At 48.7% G+C, this 13,393-nt stretch overlaps 2 protein-coding genes across 2 annotated transcripts in view; one reads left to right on the top strand and one right to left on the bottom strand.

Annotated features, from left to right (window-relative positions):
• Positions 1-13,393, bottom strand: part of LOC129842748 (zinc finger protein 664-like) — a 275,164-nt gene that overhangs the window by 251,811 nt on the left and 9,960 nt on the right. The window lies entirely within an intron of this gene.
• LOC129842762 (zinc finger protein 135-like) lies at positions 9,947-11,370 on the top strand (the record flags this gene model as incomplete). Its single annotated transcript, XM_055911401.1, has 1 exon — positions 9,947-11,370. A coding segment is annotated over one exon (1,305 nt), but the record flags the coding sequence as incomplete, so codon positions are not given.

The raw sequence follows: 13,393 nt of genomic DNA, 5'->3' as shown, positions 1-13,393 counted from the left end.
TCCCTCTCTCCGCCTCTCTCCCTTTTCACTCCCTCTCTCCGCCTCTCTCCCTTTTCACTCCCTCTCCCTCCCTAAGAACTTCACATTTGAATCAATAAGGATTGCAGTTGTGGGTGACTATCTGGGTGGAGCAGACTGGGAGGCTGGTATTCTGACCTGGGCTGGAGCAGACTGGGAGACTGGTACTCTGACCTGGGCTGGAGCAGACTGGGAGGCTGGTATTCTGACCTGGGCTGGAGCACACTGTGCTGGAGCAGACTGTGAGACTGGTATTCTGACCTGGGCTGGAGCAGACTGGGAGACTGGTATTCTGACCTGGGCTGGAGCAGACTGAGAGACTGGTATTCTGACCTGGGCTGGAGCAGACTGGTAGGCTGGAGCAGAATGGGAGACTGGTGCAGTGTCATCAGGCTGTGTGGTGGAGGCCATCCTGTTCTCGGGTTCTGCTTGTGTTATGCCAACCACCAGGTCATTATTACCACCAGGTCATTATAACCACCAGGTCATTAGAACCACCAGGTCATTAGAACCACCAGGTCATTAGAACCACCAGGTCATTATTACCACCAGGTCATTAGAACCACCAGGTCATTAGAACCACCAGGTCAGGGAGAAAAGACTCACCTTGTCGCTCAGGTAGGGTATCATCACCTTGTCGCTCAGGTAGGGTATCAGCCTGAGCTATTTAAAAACACTTTTTCAACATTTCAAGATAGCAGTTAGTTTAGTTTGATGTAAATAAAGATAGCTGAGAAGTGGGACTGTGTCATTGTTTCTGACAAGATCTCTCATTGATCTCGGGTTCAGCCACCAGGGGGCACTAAACCTCTTTGAAAAGTTCATGTGAATAGTTACCACTTCTCAGGAGATGATAGACTTAGCCTTTCAAATGTTTTGTAATGATGGGATGGCTATTGAACAGAACTTTAAAACCTGGTTTTCTTGTATGTACCAGTTCATGAAATCACACATTTGACCTTTATGCTCACTGAGTCTGTACATAGTCAAAGCTTTCCTTAAGTTTGGGTCAGTCACAGTGGTCAGGTATTCTGCCCTTTCTCCGCCTCTCTCCCTTTTCACTCCCTCTCTCCGCCTATTTCCCTTTTCACTCCCCTCTCTCCGCATCTCTCCCTTTTCAGTCCCTCTCTCCGCCTCTCTCCCTTTTCACTCCCTCTCTCCGCCTCTCTCCCTTTTCACTCCCTCTCTCCGCCTCTCTCCCTTTTCACTCCCTCTCTCCGCCTCTCTCCCTTTTCACTCCCTCTCTCCCTTTTCACTCCAATCTCTCCGCCTCTCTCCCTTTTCACTCCCTCTCTCCGCCTCTCTCCCTTTTCACTCCCCTCTCTCCGCCTCTCTCCCTTTTCACTCCAATCTCTCCGCCTCTCTCCCTTTTCACTCCCTCTCTCCGCCTCTCTCCCTTTTCACTCCCTCTCTCCGCCTCTCTCCCTTTTCACTCCCTCTCTCCGCCTCTCTCCCTTTTCACTCCCTCTCTCCGCCTCTCTCCCTTTTCACTCCCTCTCTCCGCCTCTCTCCCTTTTCACTCCCCCTCTCCGCCTCTCTCCCTTTTCACTCCCTCTCCCTCCCTAAGAACTTCCCATTTGAATCAATAAGGATTGCAGTTGTGGGTGACTATCTGGGTGGAGCAGACTGGGAGGCTGGTATTCTGACCTGGGCTGGAGCAGACTGGGAGGCTGGTATTCTGACATGGGCTGGAGCAGACTGGGAGGCTGGTATTCTGTCCTGGGCTGGAGCACACTGTGCTGGAGCAGACTGAGAGGCTGGTAAGTTGACCTGGGCTGGAGCAGACTGAGAGGCTGGTATTCTGACCTGGGCTGGAGCAGACTCAGAGGCTGGTATTCTGACTTGTGCTGGAGCAGACTGGGAGGCTGGTATTCTGACCTCGGCTGGAGCACACTGTGCTGGAGCAAACTGAGAGGCTGGTATTCTGACCTGTGCTGGAGCAGACTGGGAGGCTGGTATTCTGACCTGGGCTGGAGCAGACTGGGAGGCTGGTATTCTGACCTGGGCTGGAGCAGACTGGGAGGCTGGTATTCTGACCTGGGCTGGAGCACACTGTGTTGGAGCAGACTGAGAGGCTGGTTGGCTGACCTGGGCTGGAGCAGACTGGGAGGCTGGTATTCTGACCTGGGCTGGAGCAGACTGGGAGGCTGGTATTCTGACCTGGGCTGGAGCAGACTGGGAGGCTGGTATTCTGACCTGGGCTGGAGCAGACTGGGAGGCTGGTATTCTGACCTGGGCTGGAGCACACTGTGTTGGAGCAGACTGAGAGGCTGGTTGGCTGACCTGGGCTGGAGCACACTGTGCTGGAGCAGACTGAGAGGCTGGTATTCTGACCTGGGCTGGAGCAGACTGGGAGGCTGGTTTTCTGACCTGGGCTGGAGCACACTGTGCTGGAGCAGACTGAGAGGCTGGTTGGCTGACCTGGGCTGGAGCAGACTGAGAGGCTGGTATTCTGACCTGGGCTGGAGCAGACTGGGAGGCTGGTATTCTGACCTGGGCTGGAGCACACTGAGAGGCTGGTATTCTGACCTGGGCTGGAGCACACTGTGTTGGAGCAGACTGAGAGGCTGGTATTCTGACCTGGGCTGGAGCACACTGTGCTGGAGCAGACTGGGAGGCTGGTATTCTGACCTGGGCTGGAGCAGACTGAGAGGCTGGTATTCTGACCTGGGCTGGAGCACACTGTGTTGGAGCAGACTGAGAGGCTGGTATTCTGACCTGGGCTGGAGCACACTTTGCTGGAGCAGACTGGGAGGCTGGTATTCTGACCTGTGCTGGAGCAGACCGGGAGACTGGTATTCTGATCTGGGCTGGAGCAGATTGGGAGACTGGTATTCTGACCTGGACTGGAGCACACTGTGCTGGAGCAGACTGGGAGGCTGGTATTCTGACCTGTCCTGGAGCAGACTGGGAGGCTGGTATTCTGACCTGTCCTGGAGCAGACTGGGAGGCTGGTATTCTGACCTGGGCTGGAGCAGACTGGGAGGCTGGTATTCTGACCTGTGCAGGAGCAGACTGGGAGACTGGTATTCTGACCTGGGCTGGAGCAGACTGAGAGGCTGGTATTTTGACCTGGGCTGGAGCACACTGTGCTGGAGCAGACTTGGAGACTGGTATTCTGACCTGTGCTGGAGCAGACTGGTAGGCTGGTGCAGTGTCATCAGGCTGTGTGGTGGAGGCCATCCTGTTCTCGGGTTCTGCTTGCGTTATGCCAACCACCAGGTCATTATAACCACCAGGTCATTATAACATCCAGGTCATTAGAACCACCCGGTCATTAGAACCACCAGGTCATTAGAACCACCAGGTCATTAGAACCACCCGGTCATTAGAACCACCAGGTCATTATAACCACCAGGTCATTAGAACCACCAGGTCATTAGAACCACCAGGTCATTAGAACCACCAGGTCATTATAACCACCAGGTCATTAGAACCACCAGGTCATTAGAACCACCAGGTCATTAGAACCACCAGGTCATTATTACCACCAGGTCATTATAACCACCAGGTCATTATTACCACCAGGTCATTAGAACCACCAGGTCATTATTACCACCAGGTCATTAGAACCACCAGGTCATTAGAACCACCAGGTCATTATTACCACCAGGTCATTATTACCACCAGGTCATTATTACCACCAGGTCAGGGAGAAAAGACTCACTCTGACCTCTGTCGAGTTGAAGTATCTGCTCTCGAGTTGAAATTTCAGCTCTGGTGCAGATGTGCCCATCTGCTCTCCAGGTGTAGACCCAGGGGGCCCGTTTAGAAACCTTTTAGGATATTTCGAGATGACAGATGTTTGTGTTTGGTCTATTAATGTACCTGTGAGTTGAAATTTTTATCATTTTTGCATTTTTGACAAAATTAGACTCCTTTAAAGTGCCAGTTTTTCGCTCAGGTAGGGTATCAGCCTGAGCTATTTAAAAACACGTTTTCAACATTTCAAGATAGCAGTTAGTTTAGTTTGATGTAAAGATAAAGATAGCTGAGAAGTGGGACTCTGTCATTGTTTCTGACAAGATCTCTCATTGATCTCGGGTTCAGCCACCAGGGGGCACCAAACCTCTTTGAAAAGTTCATGTGAATAGTTACCACTTCTCAGGAGATGATAGACTTAGCCTTTCAAATGTTTTGTAATGATGGGATGGCTATTGAACAGAACTTTAAAACCTGGTTTTCTTGTATGTACCAGTTCATGAAATCACACATTTGACCTTTATGCTCACTGAGTCTGTACATAGTCAAAGCTTTCCTTAAGTTTGGGTCAGTCACAGTGGTCAGGTATTCTGCCCTTTCTCCGCCTCTCTCCCTTTTCACTCCCTCTCTCCTCCTCTTTCCCTTTTCACTCCCCTCTCTCCGCCTCTCTCCCTTTTCACTCCCTCTCTCCGCCTCTCTCCCTTTTCACTCCCCTCCGCCTCTCTCCCTTTTCACTCCCTCTCTCCGCCTCTCTCCCTTTTCACTCCCTCTCTCCGCCTCTCTCCCTTTTCACTCCCTCTCTCCCTTTTCACTCCCCTCTCTCCGCCTCTCTCCCTTTCTCCGCCTCTCTCCCTTTTCACTCCCCTCCGCCTCTCTCCCTTTTCACTCCCTCTCTCCGCCTCTCTCCCTTTTCACTCCCTCTCTCCGCCTCTCTCCCTTTTCACTCCCTCTCTCCCTTTTCACTCCCTCTCTCCACCTCTCTCCCTTTTCACTCCCTCTCTCCGCCTCTCTCCCTTTTCACTCCCTCTCTCCGCCTCTCTCCCTTTTCACTCCCTCTCTCCGCCTCTCTCCCTTTTCACTCCCTCTCTCCGCCTCTCTCCCTTTTCACTCCCTCTCTCCGCCTCTCTCCCTTTTCCCTCCCCCTCTCCGCCTCTCTCCCTTTTCACTCCCTCTCCCTCCCTAAGAACTTCCCATTTGAATCAATAAGGATTGCAGTTGTGGGTGACTCTCTGGGTGGAGCAGACTGGGAGGCTGGTATTCTGACCTGTGCTGGAGCAGACTGGGAGACTGGTATTCTGACCTGGGCTGGAGCAGACTGGTAGGCTGGTGCAGTGTCATCAGGCTGTGATGGTGGAGGCCATCCTGTTCTCGGGTTCTGCTTGTTTTATGCCAACCACCAGGTCATTATAACCACCAGGTCATTATAACCACCAGGTCATTATTACCACCAGGTCATTATTACCACCAGGTCATTATTACCACCAGGTCAGGGAGAAGACTCACTCTGACCTCTGTCGAGTTGAAGTATCTGCTCTCCAGTTGAAATTTCAGCTCTGGTGCAGATGTGCCCATCTGCTCTCCAGGTGTAGACCCAGGGGGCCCGTTTAGAAACCTTTTAGGACATTTCGAGATGACAGATGTTTGTGTTTGGTCTATTAATGTACCTGTGAGTTGAAATTTTTATAATTTTTGCATTTTTGACAAAATTAGACTCCTTTAAAGTGCCAGTTTTTCGCTCAGGTAGGGTATCAGCCTGAGCTATTTAAAAACACGTTTTCAACATTTCAAGATAGCAGTTAGTTTAGTTTGATGTAAATAAAGATAGCTGAGAAGTGGGACTCTGTCATTGTTTCTGACAAGATCTCTCATTGATCTCGGGTTCAGCCACCAGGGGGCACCAAACCTCTTTGAAAAGTTCATGTGAATAGTTACCACTTCTCAGGAGATGATAGACTTAGCCTTTCAAATGTTTTGTAATGATGGGATGGCTATTGAACAGAACTTTAAAACCTGGTTTTCTTGTATGTACCAGTTCATGAAATCACACATTTGACCTTTATGCTCACTGAGTCTGTACATAGTCAAAGCTTTCCTTAAGTTTGGGTCAGTCACAGTGGTCAGGTATTCTGCCCTTTCTCCGCCTCTCTCCCTTTTCACTCCCTCTCTCCTCCTCTTTCCCTTTTCACTCCCCTCTCTCCGCCTCTCTCCCTTTTCACTCCCTCTCTCCGCCTCTCTCCCTTTTCACTCCCCTCCGCCTCTCTCCCTTTTCACTCCCTCTCTCCGCCTCTCTCCCTTTTCACTCCCTCTCTCCGCCTCTCTCCCTTTTCACTCCCTCTCTCCCTTTTCACTCCCCTCTCTCCGCCTCTCTCCCTTTCTCCGCCTCTCTCCCTTTTCACTCCCCTCCGCCTCTCTCCCTTTTCACTCCCTCTCTCCGCCTCTCTCCCTTTTCACTCCCTCTCTCCGCCTCTCTCCCTTTTCACTCCCTCTCTCCCTTTTCACTCCCTCTCTCCACCTCTCTCCCTTTTCACTCCCTCTCTCCGCCTCTCTCCCTTTTCACTCCCTCTCTCCGCCTCTCTCCCTTTTCACTCCCTCTCTCCGCCTCTCTCCCTTTTCACTCCCTCTCTCCGCCTCTCTCCCTTTTCACTCCCTCTCTCCGCCTCTCTCCCTTTTCACTCCCTCTCTCCGCCTCTCTCCCTTTTCCCTCCCCCTCTCCGCCTCTCTCCCTTTTCACTCCCTCTCCCTCCCTAAGAACTTCCCATTTGAATCAATAAGGATTGCAGTTGTGGGTGACTCTCTGGGTGGAGCAGACTGGGAGGCTGGTATTCTGACCTGGGCTGGAGCAGACTGGGAGGCTGGTATTCTGACATGGGCTGGAGCACACTGTGCTGGAGCAGACTGAGAGGCTGGTAAGTTGACCTGGGCTGGAGCAGACTGAGAGGCTGGTATTCTGACCTGTGCTGGAGCAGACTGGGAGGCTGGTATTCTGACCTCGGCTGGAGCAGACTGGGAGGCTGGTATTCTGACCTGGGCTGGAGCAGACTGGGAGGCTGGTATTCTGACCTCGGCTGGAGCAGACTGAGAGGCTGGTTGGCTGACCTGGGCTGGAGCAGACTGAGAGAATGTTATTCTGGCCTGGGCTGGAGCAGACTGGGAGGCTGGTATTCTGACCTGGGCTGGAGCAGACTGGGAGGCTGGTATTCTGACCTGGGCTGGAGCACACTGTGTTGGAGCAGACTGATAGGCTGGTTGGCTGACCTGGGCTGGAGCAGACTGAGAGGCTGGTATTCTGACCTGGGCTGGAGCAGACTGAGAGGCTGGTATTCTGACCTGGGCTGGAGCACACTGTGCTGGAGCAGACTGAGAGGCTGGTATTCTGACCTGGCCTGAGCAGACTGAGAGGCTGGTATTCTGACCTGGGCTGGAGCACACTGTGCTGGAGCAGACTGGCAGACTGGTAGTATTCTGACCTGTGCTGGAGCAGACTGGGAGACTGGTATTCTGACCTGGGCTGGAGCGCACTGTGTTGGAGCAGACTGAGAGGCTGGTATTCTGACCTGGGCTGGAGCACACTGTGCTGGAGCAGACTGGGAGGCTGGTATTCTGACCTGTGCTGGAGCAGACTGGGAGACTGGTATTCTGACCTGGGCTGGAGCACACTGTGTTGGAGCAGATGGGAGGCTGGTATTCTGACCTGTGCTGGAGCAGACTGGGAGGCTGGTATTCTGACCTGTGCTGGAGCAGACTAGGAGGCTGGTATTCTGACCTGGGCTGGAGCAGACTGGGAGACTGGTATTCTGACCTGTGCTGGAGCAGACTGGGAGGCTGGTATTCTGACCTGGGCTGGAGCAGACTGGGAGGCTGGTATTCTGACCTGGGCTGGAGCAGACTGAGAGGCTGGTATTCTGACCTGGGCTGGAGCACACTGTGCTGGAGCAGACTGGGAGATTGGTATTCTGACCTGTGCTGGAGCAGACTGGGAGGCTGGTATTCTGACCTGGGCTGGAGCACACTGTGCTGGAGCAGACTGGGAGACTGGTATTCTGACCTGTGCTGGAGCAGACTGGGAGACTGGTATTCTGACCTGTGCTGGAGCAGACTGGTAGACTGGTATTCTGACCTGTGCTGGAGCAGACTGGGAGACTGGTATTCTGAACTGCGCTGGAGCAGACTGGGAGACTGGTATTCTGACCTGGGCTTGAGCACACTGTGTTGGAGCAGACTGGGAGGCTGGTATTCTGACCTGTGCTGGAGCAGACTGGGAGGCTGGTATTCTGACCTGGGCTGGAGCACACTGTGCTGGATCAGACTGGGAGGCTGGTATTCTGACCTGTGCTGGAGCAGACTGGGAGACTGGTATTCTGACCTGGGCTGGAGCAGACTGGGAGACTGGTATTCTGACCTGGGCTGGAGCAGACTGGGAGGCTGGTATTCTGACCTGGGCTGGAGCACACTGTGCTGGAGCAGACTGGGAGGCTGGTATTCTGACCTGTGCTGGAGCAGACTGGGAGAATGGTATTCTGACCTGTGCTAGAGCAGACTGGGAGGCTGGTATTCTGACCTGGGCTGGAGCAGACTGGGAGACTGTTATTCTGACCTGGGCTGGAGCAGACTGGTAGGCTGGTGCAGTGTCATCAGGCTGTGTGGTGGAGGCCATCCTGTTCTCGGGTTCTGCTTGTGTTATGCCAACCACCAGGTCATTATAACCACCAGGTCATTATAACCACCAGGTCATTATTACCACCAGGTCATTATTACCACCAGGTCATTATTACCACCAGGTCATTAGAACCACCAGGTCAGGGAGAAGAGGGTCACTCTGACATCTGTCGAGTTGAAATATCTCCTCTCTAGGTGAGATTTCAGCTCTGGTGCAGATGTGCCCACCTGCTCTCCAGGTGTAGACCCAGGGGGCCCGTTTAGAACCTTTTTAGGACATTTCGAGATGACAGATGTTTGTGTTTGGTCTATTAATGTACCCGTGAGTTGAAATTTTTATCATATTTGCATTTTTGAGAAAATTTGACTCCTTTTAAAGTGTCATTTTTTCGCTCCGGTAGGGTATCAGCCTGATCTATTTAAAAACACTTTTTCCACATTTCAAGATAGCAGTGTGTTCAGTTTGATCATTTCAAAGACAGCTGCATCTTCATTTTATTAATAATATTCAAAAAAAAATTTTTTTTTAATTTTCATCATAAAAATTCCCTCGGCTGTTAACCTCAACTCCAGAGGTGTTCAAGGTGAGGGATCAGCCTGGATTATTTAAAAACACTTTTTCAACATTTCAAGATAGCAGTTAGTTTAGTTTGATGTACATAAAGATAGCTGCATCTTTATTCTACTCATTTTCAAAAATATTATTTTTACCAAAAACATGTGAAAATGAATAAAATAAAGTTGCAGCTGTCTTTATTTACATCAAACTGGAGTAACTGCTATCTTGAAATGTTGAAAACGTGTGTTTAAATAGGCATCCTATTTAAAATAGGCATTTCCAAATTAGCTGAAAGGCTGAGGGAATCATCTCCAACCTCTTCTCAGGAGATGGCTCCCTCAGCCTTTCAACTAATTTTCAAATGATAGGATAATTATTTAAAAACACTTTTTCAACATTTCAAGATAGCAGTTAGTTCGTTTTGAGCATATCAAAGACAGCTGCAAGTTGATTTTATTTTATTTTTATTCCAGCCAAAAATATTCTAAGTCCACACAGAAGTTCACACTCAACTTTGTTTGGTGATTGAACAGGTTAGCAGGTGTATTTTTGAATATGGTTCTTAATATGGTTCATTGGGTTGCTGGGGTCCACTGCTTGCTAAGGGGGAACCCCCCACCCGTGTTCAGCCGACTGGGGCGCACTCTCTGTCAACATTTTCAACATTTCAAGATAGCAGTTTATTAAGTCTGATGCATATTTATTTTTTTAATTTTCACACACCCTAACCCACCTCATTTGAAAGGTTCATGTGAAAGGGGCTTATATTGGAGACCAAAAGTCGTCTGGCACAGTGCTTAGTTTCAACAACATGAATAACTTATTTCTAGCCTACAATCATCGATGTTACTACTAAAATATGACTATTCTTGCTCATTTTAAGACAATTGTCAAATTATCATTACATTCACTACAGACGTCAATTGTTGTACAACATCATGGCTACGCTGTTGGCATCACCTTTTACAGTGGATTTCCACTGTTGTGGGCCTTTAATCATCTGACTTTGTTTTTCGCACAGGAGAGATACAGGACTATCGTGGATCCTCTGGGGAGCCTCAACAACCTCATGATGCTGACGAGGCAGAGAAGAGTCTCTCCAGATCAGAACGCCTCAATAAACACCTGCAGAGATCCACAGGGAAGAGAACTCACTGCTGCTCTGACTGTGGGAAGAGATTCACTTCATCAGGCATTACAATTCATCAAAGGATCCACACAGGAGAGAAATCTAATAGCTGTGATCAATGTGGGAAGAGTTTTGGTCGATCTTGCAATCTGACTCAACACCAGAGAATGCACACAGGAGAGAAATCTTATAGCTGTGATCAATGTGGGAAAAGTTTTGGTCAATCTTGCAATCTGACTCGACACCAGAGAACACACACAGGAGAGAAATCTTATAGCTGTGATCAATGTGGGAAGAGTTTTACTACATCTGGCTATCTGACAGTGCACCAGAGAACACACACAGGAGAGAAATCTTATAGCTGTGATCAATGTGGGAAGAGTTTTACTACATCTGGCTATCTGACAGTGCACCTGAGAACACACACAGGAGAGAAACCTTTTAGCTGTGATCAATGTGGGATGAGTTTTACTACATCAAGCTCTCTGACTATACACCAGAGAACACACACAGGAGAGAAATCTTATAGCTGTGGTCAATGTGGGAAGAGTTTTGTTAGATCTGACCAGCTCACAGTACACCAGAGAATACACACAGGAGATAAGCCTTATAGTTGTAATCATTGTGGGAAGAGTTTTACTACATCTGGCACTCTGACTGAACACCAGAGAACACACACAGGAGAGAAACCTTTTAGCTGTGATCAATGTGGGATGAGTTTTGTCCAATCTGGAGATCTGACAGTGCACCGGAGAACACACACAGGAGAGAAACCTTATAGCTGTAATCAATGTGGGAAGAGTTTTACTACAACTTGTTCTCTGACTGTACACCAGAGAACACACACAGGAGAGAAACCTTTTAGCTGTGATCAATGTGGGAGGAGTTTTACTACATCAAGCTCTCTGACTATACACCAGAGAACACACACAGGAGAGAAATCTTATAGTTGTAATCATTGTGAGAAGAGTTTTCCTACATCTAGCCAGCTGACTGTACACCAGAGAACACACACAGGAGAGAAACCTTTTAGCTGTGATCAATGTGGGATGAGTTTTACTACATCAAGTCATCTGATTCGACACCAGAGAACACACACAGGAGAGAAACCTTATAACTGTGGTCAATGTGACAAGAGATACTCTGATAAAAGATCTCTGATCAAACATCAGAAAATACATACATGAAGAAGTTGTTTCATGATATCCATGAAATGATGTCACAATGTAGAATGTTTTAACTTTGTAGTGGGAGTATTTTAATGATGTCACAATGTAGAATGTTTTAACATTGTAGTAGGAGTATTCTAATGATGTTTGCCCTGTTCAATTGATTGCAGCATGATATGGATATTAGCCTCAAGGGAAAATCCAGGCTCTGAATTGAAAGAGTATTATTTAACAAAAAGTGACAAACAAAAAAAAGAGCTGTGTTACACTTACTGTATTGGTGACCCACTTTAATCAAAATGCAGCACTTCAAAATGTAGCTAGCTGTTTTCTACAAGTTGAAAAAGCTGCTTGTTGTTGCAGATGTTTGTGTATATATACACACATGAAAGCAGTATAATAAATTGGTCTATAATCAATGTTATTAACAATCTGACATCACTCCAAGTGTCTGCTCAAACAGTCAGAAACAGACTCCATGAGGGTGGTATGAGGGCCTGACGTCCACAGGTGGGGGTTGTGCTTACAGCCCAGCACCGTGCAGGACGTTTGGCATTTGCCAGAGAACACCAAGGTTGGCAAATTCGCCACTGGCACCCTGTGCTCTTCACAGATGAAAGCAGGTTCACACTGAGCACATGAGCACATGTGACAGAGTCTGGAGACGCCGTGGAGACGTTCTGCTGCCTGCAACATCCTCCAGCATGACCGGTTTGGCGGTGGGTCAGTCATGGTGTGGGGTGGCATTTCTTTGTGGGGCCGCACAGCCCTCCATTTGCTCGCCAGAGGTAGCCTGACTGCCATTAGGTACCGAGATGAGATCCTCAGACCCCTTGTGAGACCATATGCTGACACATGCACATTTGTGGCCTGCTGGAGGTCATTTTGCAGGGCTCTGGCAGTGCACCTCCATGCACAAAGGCGGAGGTAGCGGTCCTGCTGCTGGGTTGTTGCCCTCCTACGGCCTCCTCCACGTCTCCTGATGTACTGGCCTGTCTCCTGGTAGCGCTTCCATGCTCTGGACACTACGCTGACAGACACAGCAAACCTTTTAGCCACAGCTCGCATTGATGTGCCATCCTGGATGAACTGCACTACCTGAGCCACTTGTGTGGGTTGTAGACTCCGTCTCATGCTACCACTAGAGTGAGAGCACCGCCAGCATTCAAAAGTGACCAAAACATCAGCCAGGAAGCATAGAAACTGAAAAGTGGTCTGTGGTCACCACCTGCAGAATCACTCCTTTTTTGGGGGTGTCTTGCTAATTGCCTATAATTTCCACCTTTTGTCTATTCCATTTGCACAACAGCATGTGAAATTTATTGTCAATCAGTGTTGCTTCCTAAGTGGACAGTTTGATTTCACAGAAGTGTGATTGACTTGGAGTTACATTGTGTTGTTTAAGTGTTCCCTTTATTTTTGGAGCAGTGTATGTTTTAATGCTTGTAAGACTATTCTTTGACACATTTTCTCTTCCTTTGAAATTCTTATAGGACAGAACATGGACACAATGCAATTGGGATCAAGAAGAAGGTACAGATCTGTTGTAGGACAGCTGCATTTGAAGTGTACATTTAACCTACATAGCAGTCAATACAAACTGACATCTATTAGCATACAAATGTGTGCAAATGATCTTTTCAGATCTTGTCAGAAATGAATCAAGTCCATGGAATGGATATAGACAAAAAGATAATTCAAGGACTATCAGAGGTAGAGAGGCGAGGCAGGGGTGAGGACATCATCCTGCTATTTTGACAGTCCCTGAAGGACAATACAGAAGAGGGATTTGCTCTTATTCCTTCCCTTTCTCTAATGTATTTTGTAATAAAATGATCAAGTGTAGTAAGATCATTGCTTTACTTTACTAGGACTGGAGACCACAGCAGTGATCCTGCTCTTGCCCTACCTCTTCAATGAGGGCCTTTATGTCCGTGACAAGGTATGCCTATGCACCAATCATCTGTTTCTTCATAAACGTAGGCGTGCATGCTGATATAAAACTACAGCTGAACATTTGTTATGTTCTTTGTTAATTGTATGTGTATTAATCTTTTCTTACTTTTGTTGACAGATTTCACCGCCCTTCACTCCTTTACTGCACATCGGCTGAAATCCATTTCACCATGAGAGTGAAATCCCGCTGGCCTTTGATGGGGG

The sequence above is a fragment of the Salvelinus fontinalis genome, unplaced genomic scaffold, assembly GCF_029448725.1.
Source record: "Salvelinus fontinalis isolate EN_2023a unplaced genomic scaffold, ASM2944872v1 scaffold_0064, whole genome shotgun sequence".
NCBI lineage: Eukaryota > Metazoa > Chordata > Actinopteri > Salmoniformes > Salmonidae > Salvelinus > Salvelinus fontinalis.
This window is presented reverse-complemented; position numbering and strand designations above follow the sequence as displayed.